The sequence below is a fragment of the Mizuhopecten yessoensis genome, unplaced genomic scaffold (assembly GCF_002113885.1).
Source record: "Mizuhopecten yessoensis strain PY_sf001 unplaced genomic scaffold, ASM211388v2 scaffold10867, whole genome shotgun sequence".
Classification (NCBI taxonomy): domain Eukaryota; kingdom Metazoa; phylum Mollusca; class Bivalvia; order Pectinida; family Pectinidae; genus Mizuhopecten; species Mizuhopecten yessoensis.
This window is the reverse complement of record NW_018408761.1, coordinates 1,497,600-1,517,681: the sequence shown is the minus strand read 5'-3', so window position 1 is coordinate 1,517,681 and position 20,082 is coordinate 1,497,600. Positions and strand designations below refer to the sequence as shown.

General features: G+C 35.8%; 2 protein-coding genes across 2 annotated transcripts; one reads left to right on the top strand and one right to left on the bottom strand.

The window, feature by feature from the left end:
- Window positions 1-2,683: 2,683 nt before the first annotated feature.
- Window positions 2,684-4,215, top strand: LOC110463135. Its single transcript, XM_021517504.1, has 2 exons — window positions 2,684-3,097; window positions 3,855-4,215. Exons 1-2 carry the CDS (start codon window positions 2,728-2,730, stop codon window positions 4,208-4,210), a joined length of 726 nt encoding a protein of 241 aa, XP_021373179.1. The 5' UTR covers window positions 2,684-2,727; the 3' UTR covers window positions 4,211-4,215.
- Window positions 4,216-12,343: 8,128 nt separating this feature from the next.
- Window positions 12,344-19,956, bottom strand: LOC110463144 (mitochondrial ubiquitin ligase activator of nfkb 1-like). The gene is made up of 3 exons (XM_021517532.1): window positions 19,779-19,956; window positions 17,037-17,239; window positions 12,344-16,477 (listed from the first exon to the last, which is right to left on the bottom strand). The coding sequence occupies exons 1-3, from the start codon at window positions 19,896-19,898 to the stop codon at window positions 15,682-15,684; spliced, it is 1,119 nt and encodes a 372-aa protein (XP_021373207.1). The 5' UTR covers window positions 19,899-19,956; the 3' UTR covers window positions 12,344-15,681.
- Between the last annotated feature and the right edge of the window lie 126 nt (window positions 19,957-20,082).

Here is a 20,082-nt window from a genome sequence, read left to right as displayed (position 1 = left end):
TCCTCTACACGCAGAATGTATTCTCCTTCCGCAGACATGATCACTGTTTCCTTATAATACAAAAACACCTTTTTCGCATTCATACTCACATCATTCCGTGTTCATGAGGTAAGGTCATGCTCGACTACTAATCAACTAGCTGATATCTATAATACTATAAGTGGCAATTTAGACCAAGGTAAAGATTTGCGTTTTGTTTTCTGTGACATAAGTAAAGCATTTGATCGAGTATGGCATTTGGGCCTATTATATAAACTAAAAACATATGGTATTAAAGGTAAATTATATAATTGGTTTAAAGCTTACTTATCTGACAGAAAACAAAGGGTTATCTTTGAAGGTTATAAATCTAGTACCAAACCTATGTCTGCAGGGGTTCCTCAAGGATCTGTCCTTGGTCCCTTCCTCTTTCTTCTTTTTATTAATGATATTACTAATAATGTAACTTCTCATATAAAACTCTTTGCAGATGATACCTCTCTCTATGTAATAGTAAATAATAACAATGACCTTACAACACCTACTAACATGCTTAATGATGATCTTGACTCAATCTCTGAATGGTCAAAGCGATGGCAGATCCTATTCAATCCGAATAAGACTGTAGCTATTAACTTCTCTCGTAGACACATTAACAATCATCCTCAACTGCTATTTAACAATACTCCAATTGCACAACATGAACACCATACTCACTTAGGACTAACATTTAACAGTAAAGGGACATGGTCAGATCACATTTCAAATATTTATAAGAAAGCGAACTCTAGACTAAGTATTCTTAGAATTTTAAAAACTACAGTTGATAGGAATACATTAAAAACATTATATGTCTCTTATATAAGACCTGTGCTAGAATATTCTGATATAGTATGGGATAATTGTACCAAATCGGAATCAGATCTTTTAGAATCAGTTCAACTAGAAGCTATGCGTTTAATTACTGGCCTCAGACGAGGTACATCTCATCATATTCTGTATACTGAAACACAACTTGAAACATTACACACACGAAGACAAAATCATAAACTAACATTAATGTATAAGATTCTTAATAATTACACTCCAACTTATCTCGATAATATCATTCAACCATTTCTAAATGTAAATAATAACTATACCTTCAGAAATAACAGATTCTTTAATATACCACAGACAAGAACTACTACTTATATGAATAGCTTCTTCCCTTCTACAATGGTAAAATGGAATGCACTTGATAGCACTGTACGAGACTCCATCTCAATTTCATCTTTTAAAAAGAAACTTAAAAAAACCTTTGATACATCCGTCTCAGAAACTTTTATTAACTGTGTTCCGAGGAAACTTAACATAATTTTATGTCAGCTAAGAAATTTTAAAAGTGATCTTAACTGTGATAAGTTACAAGACCATCTGATTGATGATGCTTCCTGTGTATGTGGTGTACAGAGGGAAGATCTAATACATTTTTTCTTTCAATGTCCTCTGTATTCTAATATTAGGCATCATATTACCACTATTTATAATCTAGTAGGATATTTAAATCTGCACTGTTTAGTATATGGTATTAGTAATGCATCCAACCAATTAAATAAAACTATTCTTATACATGTTGACTCTTATATTAAATCATCAAAACGTTTCGTTACTTATACGTGCTAGATAAATTTCCAAATGAATATTCATGTATTGTTATAATTATTGTTATTCAGGCAAGTTTTATCCCTTAAATAACGAGTATTAGACATAAGCTGGTGTGGGTGTGGGTGTGCATGAGTGTGAGAGGAAACGAATCACAACATTTTATATATTTAAGCATTGTACATATCTACCGGAATTAGAAGAAGACTGATATAGGCAAAGCCTGTTGTCTTATTCTTTTGTCAATACTGTTCAAATATCTCCTTTAATGTTAACTTATATGTTTGTATTATATATGTATTGTCAATAAAATACTTTGAAATTGAAATGCTCGAGCGAGCCTTACCTTGCTTAAAAAGCTGTGTCGGGAAAGATATATGTAGATTCACAAAATTACTTGCCAACAGGATAGAGGGTTCGCTCAAGCATGACACCAACCTCAATTAAATTAAATTCAAATGCATTAACGAATGCACATTGCATAGAGGCGTTTAGAAATATACATATTGCACAATACTTCACAAATATCTTGTACAATGGCGGAGAACATATGCAATCATTTCGATTCCATACTCAACAAGCATGGCATACACCTAATCAATATGGGGAAAATGGTTGATTTTTCTACATCGACAGCTTTTTAACCTTTTATTATATTGTACCATCATTAGGGAGGGCCATTTTGTACCGAAAGATTATTTGAACCCCTTGGTGGGAATGGGCCTCGAAACCTTTCGTAAAGGTTTGCTCAATTTTATATAATTGCAATTGATGGTAATAAAATATGATAAAACAAAACCAATTTGGAAATTGGATATTGACCTCTTTACGAGTGGTTAATTTTCGCATACCGATAAGGATACACAAATACACGCAGCGTGTGAACACTAAGCAGGTATCAGTGGTAAGTACTTCTCTAGAAATCTTTATTATCAAAGGATTATTAAACTATATATTGCTATATATAACGTGTCTTACACGCAAGATAATCATACCATGTAAACAAAATCACGCTGAGTGTTGGCCTAACAGGGAAATTAGCCAGCATGCATCGAGGCGGTTACATTGTGACGTCAATCAGTCAGTGACGTCACACTTAGTGATATGTCGCTAAGTGGTAAGGGTAGTTCTGTATCCTACCTATTCGAGATAGTGTATGCAGTACAAACTCGACGAGATTGTCTGGGACTTTGTGGCTCTATAGTAGAACTAGGCTTGTGGCAAGTTGAAAAAGCTGTGGTCGCGAAGGAAATCCCGCAAAAATCAGGGATATGGTTTGCTGCCGTGGATCTCCCTTCAAGGTCAGAGTTCTGTTGGAAATGGGTTGTGTTGAATGAACAGAAACATGCGATACGGTGGGAAGAGAGACCAAATAGAAACAGCAGGACAGGCGTTTGTCATGGCAGACTACAGACTTCTTGGAACGGTGGCGAAATTTTGTCTATATCATGGAAACAGAAATACCAACATATTGGTAATTACTGATTTATACTAACGGGTAAATGGATCATATTTTTTTTTTTTTTTTAGGAAATTGTCTTATTTTTGAGTTATGTGTCACAGCTTGTCAAGACATGGAGCCGTGTCTTACACGCTTCGGCTAGCGAGAACTTCCTTTTAGCGCAACTGGTAAGGCCGGCGGACTCAAAAGCTGTGGGTCGCTGGTATGATTCCCGGCGAAATCTCACCATCCTCTTTCCTATTACAAATGGCGTTCATGGCTCCACCTGTGGTAACAGGGAGTTTGACCCTGGGTTAAAGTGGTGTTTGGCGACGAAAAGAAATAAAAAGGAGGAGTGTAGTGTCAAGTACCAATAGATAGAGTACTAGATAATTGGTACAGCTCCAGTGCCGTCTTCAGAGCTAAAACGGTCATTGTCAGACGACGACCCGAAACATGCCACAAAAGCGACGAGTTTTATACGTTTCTAAACCGTTTACTTATATCGCTATTTACATAGATATAAGTCAAACATAATGAAACCATGTATCTGAATATTTCGGTTGGCTTACATTTTTTTACAGGAGAAAGAGAAATAAAAGAGAAATGCAACGGCCAGACCGGAATTCGAACCCGGGACATCCCAAGCTCTGAAAGAACGCTCTACCAATTGAGCTAACTGGTCGCCGACGATCGACCTAGTCCAGTTCCGATACATATTCTTTCAGCAAAATTTATTTCTGCAAATTGGAGTAAGAAAATATAAGTGCAGTTGTTCCTTTCCTTGCAGGAATAGACGACACGGGAGATGAATGTGAAGAGGAATACAGCTCCGCCCCTCCGTTAGACATTATAAAAGGTTGGGCGGCAGACGACGGCGACATTTTAGAGCCAATGCATTCTCGTCTATCAGAAAGACCGTCAACAACAAGACACCAAGGGAACCACCCGATTGCCATCCAAGTGTCGGCCCAGGAAGCGATTCGCCACCAAACTACACTTGAGAAACCAACTTTGGAAGCAATAGAAACATCCAAGCGCAGTTTACCGCCAAAACTTCAAGATCATTTAATTCGAAGTATATTATCTTGGGTCACAGGCTTCCGGGACTTTATAAATACCCTCATTGAAATAAATTACAGCTAAGTTAATATATTTGGTTGTTCGTTATATCGTTATATCGTTAAAATAAATTTTGTTTTACGGTATATATTTTTTTTCTGGCGAGATACTTAATCCAGGTCCAATGAAACAAAGGAATAAGCAGTTTTTGTTCCTTGCGTCAATTCGAATTTCCGAGAATATAGTAGTAAAAAGTAAATGAACCATTACAAAAATAAGTATATATTCAAAACTAGATAAATTGCAGTAAAATGTACAAAGTTTATTAAGTAGTGCAAGACAACCATGTCGTTTAACTGGATATGAAGTTATCGGTTGGACTTAAAATAAGACCTGTATAATAGCCGATATCTATCACAACATATCAGTCGTAAATCTGAGCTTACCGGAAATGTCCGAGATGTAGCGAGAGGGACCTAACTTTGTACGCAAACAACGTTGTCATCAAAATATTTCCCAGAATGCAGCCCGGTCCCGGCAATGAATCCTAGGATAGATTGGTAAACTGTGAAAATAGGACTACATCTGCGCAAGGAAAGATAAACGTATTAAAAAAATAATAAGTTATTGAAAAGCCCCTTCCAAATTATAGGACTTAATATATCTAAAATTGGTATGCACTTAAGCTCATTCGAATGATAAATTGTTTCGTCACTGCATGGTGAAATTATTTAAGGGTCGACTCATGTGTTCACCCAGTGAACCGAGACTTGCATGTCCAAACCAATACCAAGTCCCAGAACACTGGTACTTGTGTGTTCAAGGATATACTCAAGGTCGTCCAAATTGACTTCACAGTCTTTAAAAACGAACTTCGGATTTTGTCTGCACCGTCATCTCTCAACCGCTGACACTGATTTAATACATACATGTACATGTACATAGGTATACGTGTACTATTAGCACAAGACTTTGCGAGATGTACCATGCGAATGATTAAACAACTAGATTCAGATCAGTACTAAACAACTTTGAAAATTTAGTAAAACTTCGAAATATTTTGCAAAACTTCTATCTGTATATTGAAAATATTTAAATCTTGTAAAAATCTTGTAAGTTACAAAATATTACTTGATACATAAATATGTAAAGTATGACAAGACAATTACTCACTTATCACCAAACGGGTCCATCCATTCTAACTCGTGTCCAAAGTATGTGCTGAACCGCTAAAGATTTGTTTTAGAAACTAAAATCATATCCCACAATAGTATAACCAGATTGACAAGGTCACAGCTAGGTGTCAAATGTCAACTTACTATGATACCTGTCCTCATTATCAAGGTCACAGCTAGGTGTTAAATGTCAACTTACTGTGATACCTGTCCTCATTATCAAGGTCACAGCTAGGTGTTAAATGTCAACTTACTGTGATACCTGTCCTCATTATCAAGGTCACAGCTAGGTGTTAAATGTCAAATTACTGTGATACCTCTCCGCATTGTCAAGGTCACAGCTGGGAGTCAAATGTCAAATTACTGTGATACCTCTCCGCATTGTCAAGGTCACATCTAGGTGTCAAATGTCAACTTACTGTGATACCTGTCCTCATTATCAAGGTCACACCTAGGTGTTAAATGTCAACTTACTATGATACCTGTCCGTATTGTCAAGGTCATAGCTAGGTGTTAAATGTCAACTTATTGTGATACTTGTCCGGATCGTCAAGGTCACAGCTAGGAGTCAAATGTCAAATTACTGTGATACCTCTCCGCATTCTCAAGGTCACAGCTAGATGTCAAATGTCAAATAACTGTGATACCTGTCCGCATTGACAAGGTCATAGCTAGATTTCAAATGTCAAATTATTGTGATAGTTTTCCGCATTGTAATCTTTTTTTTTTTTGAATGGACCACTTCTTCAATACGGGTGAGGGAATTCGTCTTAATTTAGAATGGAGCATCCTCGGGCGGCGAAGCAAATTCAATGTTGTAAAAATGATGTGTCCCCCTGGCAATAGGACACAAAAAGGTGATATTTGAAGGACCGTACTCTATAAATACAAATAAAGTGATCGTAACCCAATAAGGCATGAAGTATATATTGGCAAAGGTAATAAGATGTTATAAAGATTACAATTGTGCCCACAAGGGACAGACAATTGGGGCCGATAAGGAAAAATATGGATTTATATTTCAAAGACTTTTCCTCCAGTAGGATTGCATGGATTTTGAATATCCGTAAATGAAGAGACTTCCAAGTTTGCTCTGGAGCCCAATGAAGGAAACTTGATAAAACATTTCAATTTCTTCTCAAACTACATACCGGTTTTTGTCTGTAGTATGGTTAACAAGAATTCCACGGAAGTGGATGTGTCGCCTGCGCAGGAAGCTGGGAGATTACGAAGAAATAGATACACTTTTCATTTCAAGAAATAATGTTAAAAGTAAGCAATAATCATAGATTATGTTTTTGGATGGCATCATTTTGTTATAAAATCTGTTATTCTGGGAAGAATACTCTGAGTTTAAAGGAACTTGCTATGGATACTCATTGTCTCAATTCCAAGTTTAATTTGTATGATTTGTCGGATGGTTTCCCATAAATAAATGAACAAACTTGTGGATTATGATGTTACACAGCTAGTGTTGTCAATAACATTTGGAGTAAGACGGCATGTCAGAGGTATACACGGTGAGTCAAGTGGTAGATCGAAGTCGTCCAGTATACAGTTTTAGTGAAGTTTCTATTTATAGTAACAGTGACCTTGACCTTTGACCTTCGGACCTGAAAAGCAATCGCAAGCAAGCATGTTTGGTAAGGAAGCACTGCATGAAGTTTGAGTTTGATTGGCCAAAGGAAACTTAATTAAGTTATCGCACGAAAACAGATTTTATATTTATAGTAACGGTGACCTTGACCTTCGATCTTCGGACCTGAAAAGCAATCCCAAACAAGCACTTATGGTAAGGAAGCACTGCATGAAGTTTAAGTTTGGTCGGCCCAAGGAAACTCAAGTTATCGCACGAAAACCTCTGTTCGGACGACGCCACCGACACCGCCGACGCCGACATAGAGATACCTATGTGTCACCAGCTTTTCGCAGGCGACACAAAAAGTAATGCATGGTAAACCATTTGTGTATACATAAAGTATGGTTGTTTTAAGTGTGCAATGGTTTTTAACATTTTAAAATCTTGTTTTAAATCAACTGTGCACTATGTAAATAATATTTTTTTCGTTGTATACGCAAGACTGCACATGGCTTTAAAGTTCCAATACGTTAATAATTACTTAAATAGCATTGTTATCATAATAGCGTATGTGACACACTATTGTAAACGTGTACGATGCAGGATGTTTGGCTTATAGGGATATATATACTGTAAGAAACAGTTATAAAACGTTTCTAAACAAACCCAAGATTTTTTTTAAAGATTTGAGTAAGGAACAACAACTCTGGGTAGAAACTGGCTTAGGACCCATACTAAGATTCTTCGACTTAAATTACCTTAAATCGCTTAATTACTGGGCCGACACTTTGGTCAATATTGAGTGGTTACTATACGGTTTCTCGTGATCGGCGGACGCAAACGTTTAGGCGCCGTACAACAATTTTGTATATTTTGGTGTTTTTTTCTCATAATTCTAGTTTGCAGAAATTGAAATCGCAAAGATTTTATTCATGTTTTGCAAATATGATAAATGCCAACGACAACAAGTTTAAATTGTGACGGGACCATTACAGTATTCCCCCGAAACTGCCTCCATAGTCGCAAACAAATTACTATTTAAAATAACAACGCTTAAACTTCAGCCGGTCCAGCTGAAGTTTAAGCGTTGTTATTTTAAAAAGTAATTTGTTCAAATTAATTGACTTACACTAAAACATACAAAATCTAACGTGGGTCGATTTTCATCGAATGCAACACCTCATTTAGTATGTGTATGTACAGGTATGTTCTGACATTGACAACACAGTCATTCTGATGCATGATTTGCGACTATGGAAGCAGTTTCGGGGAACTACTGTAATGGTCCCCGTCACAATTTCTGCAAACTATAATTATGAGAAAAAACACACCAAAATATACAAAATTGTTGTACGGCAGACGACGGCGATATCTTGACCCCTAAATAACCACTCAATATTGACCAAAGTGTCGGCCCAGTAATTAAGCGATTTAAGGTAATTTAAGTCGAAGAATCTTAGCATGGGTCCTAAGCATCGGGAACTTGATAAATAACTTATTGAAATAAACTAAAGCTAGGTTAAACTGTTCTATTTTACATTTTAGTCTTAAAACACATTAAATTTGATGTAATATTTTGCTTTGACCTCGGTTGCTCTTGTGTCTGGCACTAAGTCATGAGGAGAAACTATTAGGAATCCATGTCTCTCGCTAATATTATTTATGGCACAATTAAAGAAACTGACGCAAGTAACAGTCGTTATGTTTTTAGTTTAATACAGATATTTAGTGGACATCCAACCTGTTCTGCAGATGCTTTTTATTCATTGGGACGAGTTATTTTTCTCTAGAATACGTTACGATCCTCAGCTTTTAGGTTATACTCGAAAATTGATTATAAAGAATAAATGTTTGTTTGTGGCTAAATGGCTACAGGTACATCGACTCACTATAAAGAATAAAGTCATTCACGACCATCGTGGCGAGTTGAGCTCGGTGATAAAAGCTGGGGTAGATGAGAAATGATTAATACAAATTTAGGATCCCTTTAAGTCACGCAGTGGTTTTATTAAACTACATATATAAATTATTTCGATCATCTCGAGTTTGCATATTTTTTTCCACAATAGAGATGGCATGACGTCACGACACCTGGGGTCATTTCACACCGAAATTATTCAAAATACAAGAGGCCCAGAGGGCCTGTATCGCTCACCTGGATATGTTTAAAATAATTGGTATGAAGTAAAGGTATAGCACTCCATGGTAGGTGCTGTAAGTACATATGAAATTTCAGAAAGATCCATCCAGTACTTGAGATATAGGAGAACAAACTTCAAACAGAGCCCCACCCCTATGCCCCTAGGGGGGTCATACCCACCAATTATAAAAAAAAATGAGACCCCTTGGCCCAAAGATGCTCCAGACTAAATAAGGATAAAATCCCTTAATCTTGATGGTCGAAGAATGATTTTAAAGGTTTTACCTCTATTTCTCCTATTGGGCCCCGCCCTTCTGTCCCCTGGGAGACCACACCCACTGTGTATACAAAATTTGGTCTCCTTGGCCCAAGGATGCTCCAGACTAAATAAGGATAAAATCCCTTAATCCTTATGGTAGAAGAAGGATTTAAAATGTTTTACCTCTATCTCCCCTTTTGGGCCCCACCTCTCTGCTACCACTAGCCCTCCACCACTGGGTCGTGGGTTCGAGACCTATTGGGGCAGTCGCAAGTTACCGGCCGTAGGTCGGTGGTTTTTCTCCTGGAACTCCGGCTTTCCTCCACCGCCAAATGATTGATTGTTTCGCTTAACTATCTATAGTTCAGTTATCTAGCAGACGAAGAAAAGACAGGAAAATGAGTAGAAGGGATAAAATATGGAGTAAAGAGATATAAAAGGGGGACAGAGAACAGAGGGGATCGAGACACCACCAAAACCTGGCACGTCCTTAAATGACAAAAGCTGTTAATAGGACGTAAAACAAAGCTATCTACTTTGATAAGTCATTTTCAGCTTCTATCGGGCAAATAGTCAGCAAATTTCATCTTAATCATTTCTCCCATAGCCATGGGCAACTGTTGTTATATTTGGAGTTGATTTGAATACAAAATTCTTATCTTTTCTTTAGATTGGCCGAGACATGTTATACTGTTCCCAAACACAACACTCACATACAGTGTATAACAAGAAATAAAAGTAAAAGACATTGCTGTCTTCTCCCTTACTCAGTCTTATTTAATTTTCAGGTTAATAATTAACCTTAAATTACCACTATGGTCACAAGTTAGTGGAAGCATTTGAACTCCTTGTCTAGATATGATAGTAAACATTATAAGTGAACAGATTTTAGAGATTTACCTATATTTCTTAAATAGGATCCACCTAACTACCTACCCCCGGACACGTTTTGCCCATTCATTGCCTAATGGGCATACAAACTTCAGGTTATGTCTCCCACTAATAGCTAGAAATATCATTCAGCACCTGAACATGTCAAGTGTTTTAAAGAGCAATTTAACACAACATTTGCTCATGTTTTTTTGTTTTATTTCAAAATGAATTAACACACTAACAAAATTTACAAAAAGATAATACAAGTATTTATTGTATCCTTTCCAACTTTTTCATTAAGATTTCATTACAAAATAATTCAAAGTGTAACAATACATGAAAAAATTGCCAAATTGGGATGCTTCAATTCATGGCAATATATCCCAAGGTATTCAATCAATGTCATTCTGATTATTCCCTTTACTAGTGTATTGCTGCTAACATTCAAGAGCTTAAAATTTGTATACAAGGTTTTGATATGAAAAAAATACCAAGAGTGAAAAATACATGTTTTTCAACAATTGCTTGATTTGAACGTTTCTTTGCATCATTTCTACGAAAAAGAATCCATTTGTTGAGTTCCTTTCCATACATGAACATCAATTATTCAGCACAGATCTTCAACACAATCTTTAAATATAAAGGGTATACTTGTTTAAATGTTCCATCATTTTTCACAAAAAAGGAATTGAATCCATGACTTGTTAGGCTTTTGCATTTAATCCCATTGAAAAAAAAAAAAATTCAATAGTGTCAGTTGCATTAGTTTTATTGTAAAAATATACATGTAGTAACAACCTTGCTACATCACAACAATTCCCTAAATCCCAACATAATGTGTACACTACTTCTCAGTCCGAAACTCAGCATGGACACTGAGGGAAACCATACGATTTGTTTATGCCTTAAAATGTTGACAAATTACATGATAATAAGTTTTGAACATTCACAGAAAATCAAGGAAGCTAAGAACCATCACAACTAAATCATAACTTTAAACTATCATGCTATTATTGTATTACAAAGGAAAATACTGATCCAAATTGTATCTATGGTAGATTTTGGAAAACTTTTATCACATTAAAAGGATTTCAATTATGATTTAGGTCTTAAATTTTGAATAATATATAATATTGCATGGTAGGAAAATAATGTTCATTTTTTTTTGAAGATTCAAATGTTACCATCAAGTAAGAAAACTGGTATAGAAATATTACTGTTTGTTTGTTTAAATGGTTTTATATCCCCGTCACTAGCTAGCTAGTAGCAGGCAATAACAGAAATGTTACTGTTTGTTTAAATGGTTTTATATTCCCGTCACTAGCTAGCTAGAAGCAGGCAATAACAGAAATGTTACTGTTTGTTTAAATGGTTTTATATCCCCGTCACTAGCTAGCTAGTAGCAGACAATAACAGAAATGTTACTGTTTGTTTAAATGGTTTTATATCCCCGTCACTAGCTAGCTAGTAGCAGACAATAACAGAAATGTTACTGTTTGTTTAAATGGTTTTATATCCCCGTCACTAGCTAGCTAGTAGCAGACAATAACAGAAATGTTACTGTTTGTTTAAATGGTTTTATATCCCCGTCACTAGCTAGCTAGTAGCAGACAATAACAGAAATGTTACTGTTTGTTTAAATGGTTTTATATCCCCGTCACTAGCTAGCTAGTAGCAGACAATAACAGAAATGTTACTGTTTGTTTAAATGGTTTTATATCCCCGTCACTAGCTAGCTAGTAGCAGGCAATAACAGAAATGTTACAAAGACTACAGTTATTTACAGCTATCACCTTATGTTTAAAGCTATTACTGTTTATATAAACGTCCTTGGCTGGTAATACTGTCATGATAACATGGAAACACTACTGTTTTGTGGAGGACTGACTATTTACCGTTTCCATCCTCCATTTATTAAATATATTACGGTATGTATTAAATACAAAATGTGCAGTGTAAATATAATACACATACATGTACAGTGTAAATATAATACACATACATGTACAGTATAAATATAATACACATACATGTACAGTGTAAATATAATTCACATACATGTACAGTGTAAATATGATACACATACATGTACAGTGTAACTATAATACACATACATGTACAGTGTAAATATAATTCACATACATGTACAGTGTAAATATAATACACATACATGTACAGTGTAATACGTTGTTTTTTACTTTTTCTAACAATTGCAATGGAACATTTTTTTTGAACTTCATTCTTTACAATTTCCTGATAAAATAGAGATAAGAATTATAGGTTAATATCATTTCATTCTTCAGTAGAACATATTTGATTTCTTAATACATGTAAACACCACTACAAGTTGTATATATAACATTATTTGGAACACTTTATTCGAATATTCATGTGTAAATACATGGAGCACTTTATTTGAATATTCATGTATCAATTGTATTTAACTGATTGCACAGAAATACAAAGATAGTATTATGTACCATGTAATGAATTATTCTCATTATTTATCTTAAAACTAAGATACAGATTTTAATCTTAACATACAAACACAGAAAATTTTGCTAAGGAGTATCTTAATTTCATGCGCATTGCCATTCTAACCCCCCCCCCCATATCTCACTTTTAAACTTTTATCAATCTAATTATTCAAGATGTAATTATTACATGTTTATTTTAATGCATGAATTTTAATTTCATGTAAGTTTAAAATACCTCAAAAATCCAAAAATCCATTCAAACATTATAACATTGATCACAGTCAATAGTCAATCGCACACAGAAGACTATACACACAGAAAGGTAACCCAATATGATTGATAAATTAATGATAAATTTGACCAAATTTCATTTACTCACTTCAAGAGTAAAAGATCGGTTTTTCATGAAAAATAGCCTTCAGCTTTTGTTTGGCTGAAGTGAAAGGTTTTTCATTATGAATAGCCTTTGGTTTTCATCTGGCTGAAGGGATATGCATCAGTATCAGCATATAAATCTCGTACCATTTAGTAATTTATATAATTGTTTTATGCTTGTGTCTTGTTAATGGGCCTATATCATTTACCTGATATTCATCTCACATCTTTGACCTTCAAAGTAGGTCAATGGAAGTGTTTTTAAAAGTGAATTACCATAAATGTGACATTACATATCTTTACTGGACAATCGTATTACTCTTCACATCCCGAATCTTTATTAGAGATTTTATATATTTTGCTCAGGTAACATGGAAATATGGTCAAGGTTATTCATTTGACCAACTTGATAGCCTTTCATCCAAGCATGCAACTATCAAAATTTCATGACTAAGCCTTTTTGTTATTCAAAGCCATTTAAATGATTTAACAAATTTGACCCCTGTGATCATCGAAGTGGGTCAAGGTCATTCAAAGCTGTTAAGGCTCAATCCAAGCATGGTGCATGCCAGACCCTAGCATTAGTTATTCAAGAGGTGTCATTTGACCCCTAGGCATCTTTGGTACAGAAGAATTTGTTTAAAAAAGATTTTAACATATTTGCCCAAGTGACATTTAAAGTGGGTGAATGTCATCCATTTGAAAAAACTGATAGCAATTCATCCCAGCATGCAGCTGGTAAAATACCATTAAACTTGGGCCTCTTGGTTCGGATAAAAAAAAGATGATGCCGGATGATGGCCGACATCACACCATAGCATTAGCCCACTTGCCCTTTCGACAGGTAAACTAATAAAACTGTAAAAATAATTCTGATATTTTCAATAAGATCATTTATCATATAACAAATTAAACAAAAAAAAAACAAAAAAAAAACAGTATATAACAACAATTCTCTCTTATCTCAAACTTATCCTCTATTGTACTACAGTTTACTTTGTAGACAAAAAAAATGAAATATTCCTGCAACAAATAATCAATAGGATGATTATACTTATTTCGTTAGTTCATTATTGTGCTTGAGAATCCCTGTACTAATGCCAAAAACTGTGCATTTGAAACTATTTATTTGGGCATGACTAATTATTTGATTACTCTTTTCTTAAAAGAAAATTGTATCTTGCGTGAATTTCATGAAAAAAAATAATGAAGGTAAAATAAACAAAATATAATCAGCAACAGTTTTGTGAATACATAAATTCAACTAGACCAGGAGGTGGTCATACCATCATTCCATCTGATGGAGCTACGTGGTCAATAGGAGGAACGTAATTGGCCCAACTGAGCTACAGTTATACCCGGCACAAAATTAAGGGGATATGTCACTGTATATGAGAATCCACAGTGCAGTTGGACAGAGATCCTGAAATACAATACTTTTATCACTGTATTTTTGAAGGTGTTGATCATGATCATGGGATATTGGTTGGTGAACAACTTAAGATATACCTGGTTTATGTCATTATGATGATCCATGTTTTGGTTCATACTGTGGGCATAAGACCTTTATCTGAGTCTTGCTATTATCATAGGATAAGGCCTGGTTCATGCTCTGAATGTAAGATATGACCAGCTGGTTCATAAGATAGTTGGTTCAAGTCGTGAACAATACTAAAAAATCTTGTTCATATCGTAAATATCAGATTTCATTCAAGATATGAACTTGGCACAATTTTCACAAACCACCTTTAAAACTAGAGATGATGCCAGAAAGGCTGACTTATACCCCATGCCCGCACCCAGAACGCTAGCAGTAGTTCTGTGAGCCCAATCTTTAATTGAAAAAGGCAAAGTACTGCAAGGCAATCCATAGTACACCTACCTTAGGATGTAGGATATATAAGTGTACTTCTCGTACTCCGCACCCCGATATTCTAAGATGTACATGGATACCAAATCTGGTTACTCCAGGTGAAATAGCATAGAAGATGTTCCCTAGACAAATTGCTTCGAAGGGTTGAGTTCTAAGGTGAAAGCATAGGTCACAGTGACCAACTTTTTGTACCTGACTCTTTGCCATCTCAAGATGTGTTTGCATACTAAATCCAGTAGCACCTAGAGAAAGAGTACAAAGGATATGTCCCGGACAAAATTTTGGCTAACTTTCGTAAAAAGGGGCACTTCTCCCATAAAAATAGCAAAATCAAACTTTTAATAACAGGTGTAAATTTTGAGAGTGTGTTCACTGTCTCAGTGAAGTTTCATGGAATTTGGCTGAAAAATGTAGAATGTAGTATGAGTTGTCTGGAAAATATTGTGTCTACAGACAGACGGACAGGCTGCCAACACGATTCCAGTTCCCCCCCCCCATACCATACAACTTTGTTCAGGGTTTTTTAACCACTACATATACTGCCAATTAATTAACTACAAAATGTATGCAAATGAAAAGCTGTCAAAAATGTTCAGGTTTGTTAATTAATACATGTATGTACATGTTTTATATCAAAAATTTCATACAAGGTGGACATTTCTCCTTCAGCTATGAGAAGTTCTTCAGTTTCAAGGTTGTTTCTGAACTTGGGTCTGGTCTGATCTTATATCCAGGAAAAAATCCAGGTCTTATCTTGTATTCAGGAAACAAAGTAGTTTTTATCTTACATTTTAAGACTTGAGTTCAAGGCCTGTAGTACGGTACAAATCTCTCCACACGGGCTCTACACACTGGACAGAGAAGAGGTGTGGGCAGCAGGTCTGTACAGTCCAAACAAAGACATATATGGCCGCAACTGATGAGGACCACCTCCCGTGGATTTGTCAGACAAACCACGCACAATTCTCGGTCATCATCCTGCTCCTCTTGGTCATCTATGACATCACCTCCCTCTGGATTCCCCTGCTGGCGGCCGTTACGTGCCCTCTGCTCAGCAGCTTCCCTCCTTGCTCTCCTGTGTTCTTCTCGTACATCTTGTAATAACTGCCTTCGTTGTTGCTCATCCCTGAATTTTGTATACCATCGATACAACAAAAAGGTCAATAAACAAGAACCTATTACCAAGGACATTTTGTAAAAGAATTTTGCCCATTTTGACTGTGACTTGAATTTATTGATAAGTTCTTCCTTACTCAGAGCAGTGACTATGTATCGTTTACCACTGACAGGGGGACGCAGCCTGGCCTTGCCAGCCTCTAATGTGAGTTCTCCTATACCTATTACCTGGGTACCTACGAGTAACATGCGCTCCACTTCATGGAATCCTTTACTTATCTCCCCTGATATAAAATCTATTCCACGCCGCAAAACAGAGGAGTTGACTTGATCAAACTTGTCGTGAGTTGTCATCAGATTATCAGTTAAATATTCGGCACTCCGAGGTTCAGTCACGTAAACCTGATGGTCAGGCTGTGTAGCACCACGGATCAGGAATGGTATAAATTCTGATGTATCTCGTATCGTATGTTTTGTGTCAGTCCTGTAACAAATATAAACAACTAATTGTGGTATCAAGCAAAAGCACAGAGGATCTGTATCGCTCACCTTAATATTGAACAATTGTTACATTAAATATACAGTTTTGGTTCACACAATGTTACACGATGTGTGCACGGTGCGTGTATGAAGGACCATTGGAAATGTACAAATGAAATCTCAGAAAGATCCCTCCTGTGATATTTGAGAAATCGCAAACAAGAATAGTTTAAGGACACATAATGGACCATGGATGAGTTCAAGGGCAATTATTCAAGAAAAAACTCCACACAATGTAATAATTCAAATCTGATCTTATTCTCTACATAAACCTACTAAAAATTCGTCTAAGCTTGTTTTTGGTATGATGACGTATTTTAATCAGATGTAAATTCTGTAATTCCTTGGAGAACAACTCAGCATGCATAATAAAATGAACTTCGAGTTGTGAAAATCTGATAAAGATTCACAAGTTTTTTTGCCAAAAATATCTAGTTCCCAAAACAATGGTGACATTGATATAATACAGTATAACCGAGTGCTAGAATACAGTATCAACATACCAGGTATTCCCTACAACTCGTTTAGACCTATGCTCCACTAAGGAGATGGACTGGACCACGCCCTCTCTGTCGCTGTACCGACTTATCATGGGGTTGCCAACAGGGGCCACTACTCCCGCTATACACACATATGGCATCGTTTTATCTGTGCATTGCTCCAACTCCTTTTCCAGTCCTGTACCAAGTTCCAGATGTGTTGCTTTCTGAAATAAAATTTTGAATTGCATAAATTCACTTGCTTATGCCTGGTTTTCTTAAACTATATCCTACATGTAGCTAACAGATTTAAGTGTTTCTACTTTCACTACCCTAAACATAATACAATTATGTATTTTACAAACTTTCTGTATGCACACAGGGATGAACTAAAGGTCATGAGAGCTCAGAAACTTTAATGTCATCATTGTTTGGGAAGTAAAAGTAAACATTCATTAATTAACATCTTCATTCCTTATTCTTAGTTAATATTAAGTATATCCAGAGACGTACATACTACAGCTCTGGCTTTATAGGTCTCTGGTACATGTATATCCTATATGTAAAACATTTTGTTGTGATAAAAAAATGCAGCAGAAACAAAAGTCAAAATAATTTTGCAAACATTTTCTCCAGATAGACTTCAATCTTTTTGGAATGTAGCAGTATCACAGTGCATAATGTGTCCTATAAATAGATGGGAACAGAAGCTAGTCACATAATGCCATCGTTCAATGAAGAGGATATCAGGATATCGCAAGCTGTAGAGTTAAGAAAGTGATTACATAATTAAACAGTGAAGACTAAACATTGTATAAAGGAGACAGGACCCAAATTGGATCACTTTTTACAAAACTAATCAATAAATGTGTCAACAGATAATTAGTTATAACAATGATGTAGTCGAAGAATAGATAGCCATGAACCATTTGTTATCTTCACTGATGATAAGTTTTTAAGTTCAAATGGCACCAGAAAACGTAATTCAAACTAAAATGTCATTTTTTTGTTTACATTTGTAAAAAAATGGTACATGCGACGACTATGTATTCACCCTATAGATACTTATTTTCATATAAATTCTAAAGGTCATCTTAACATGTTAATATGCTAACAAAAAATATTCATTTGATTCAGTGTAAGATACTGCAAAATTCAAGCCTTGATCCGATTTGGGTCCTGACATACGCAACAACCGGAAACGCTGATTGGTGACTTTAGAGCGTTCTATAAATATCTCGAGTGAGCCCCAGGTGCTAATTTTGTTTGTAAGAACACCCATCGATATTCTTCCTTTGATACAACCATACATATATATAATCAATCCTCAGAATTTTCAATGAATGAATAAAATGATGGTTTGGTGATCCGATTTGGGTACTGTAACAGTAGCTGATTGCTGTTGAATTTTGTTTTGCTTTGTTTATTCGACAAACTAACTAGCTAAAAGACTCAGTTTAACTTCCCTCTGAACGGTGCAGCGCAAGGGGCCTGTTCGTTTATACGGAAGTACAGATTTGTCTGAAATGTAACATTTTCAGGTATAAATCCTTTCTACTTTTCCTTTATCGTGTTCCAAACGGTTTGGACAAATTAAACTAAAATAGTTTTATGAAACAGGGGGCCGGGGCTAGTAACTAGCCTGAGTTTTCTCTGGCCCTAACACTAGACTTAGACATTTTGACACATAGATGTATGGTGTACATGGGGCCGTTTGGTATCGGGGAGTGATCACTAATCAACAAAAAGACACGGTCCGGAAATCTTCTAAAAAAGAATAATATAATACATTTTCGGTCTGGATCAGTACGGATTGTTAACAAGTTGATCACCCTGTGACCTTCAAAAATGGCATTCATTCAGGTGGGAAATTTTGAATGACTAAAAAATCATGGACTCTACTGACAGAATTTAGCAGCTGTTGGTGATAAAAAGAGCTTATTTGGATCAATAAATAAACCATTCATCGATAGAGGTGAGGTATGTGTTGTGTACGTCATAGATTTTTGTTGTAAGCACCTCATAACTTTCCGATTCCAAACGGTGTCGGAGAACTCCACATTTTCATATAGCAGTGCGTTCTGGCCCCACACAAGACATCTATATGTCAAAATGTGTAAGTCTGGAGTAAGGGCCAGAGGAGAGGCTACACTAGTGATCTGATACAGTTTTGCTTTTAAGTTTATGGCAAACTTTGGCAAAGATTTTTTCATAATAAACGTAAATAATTTTGAAACAAAATTATCTTGGGTACGTTGCTATTTCAGACTTGAACACTCTGAAGTTAATCATTTAATAGATAGTTCTTGTTCTGACATTAAAACGAACTTATGGTGGAGTGCCTCAGTACTCGGTACACAACCAAATAGCCATATCCATGGACATCTTAAAGCCCCCATCATGTCTCACCAGGTACGCCCATGCTCATTCATTTCAAGTACCTTGTTGTAAAACCCAGGTCAGAAAACAGTCATTTTTCCCACGAACAATATCTGTTTGGAACCGCCTCCCTCCAGACATCTGTACAACTTAATAAAATAACTGCCTTCAAATCCGCCATAGCTAAATTACCAAAAATCCATAATTATTTATTTAATTATATATCTATTTCCTTGTTTATTTTGATCTCCTTATGCAATGACCTCCAAATAACATGATCTTCAACTTGTTGAATGCGGTTATTATAATGCAGAAGTAGAAGTAGATAACTAAATAGTTTTGACACTTTGATCATGACCTAGTTTCGAAATGGGCCCAATGGCATACCTGAATATCTTCCACATATCGACTGCCATATGTATACAGTTTATACATACAGTAGCCAAACGCGAAATCAGTGGCTATTCCTGTAATCAGCCCCCAGTCTATCGGTTGGAGTACCATCATTGTCGTTCACTTTCACATTGATTGCTGTTGTGTGCCGGTTACAAGGGACCGTTTTCCTTTATCGCGTTCAAAACGGTTGGACCGACTGAATCAACGTATTCTTATGAAACAGGGGGACGGGCTTAGTGATCTGATATTATTTTCTAGAAAACTTTGGTAAAGATTGTTTTATGTTTTGTAAAAT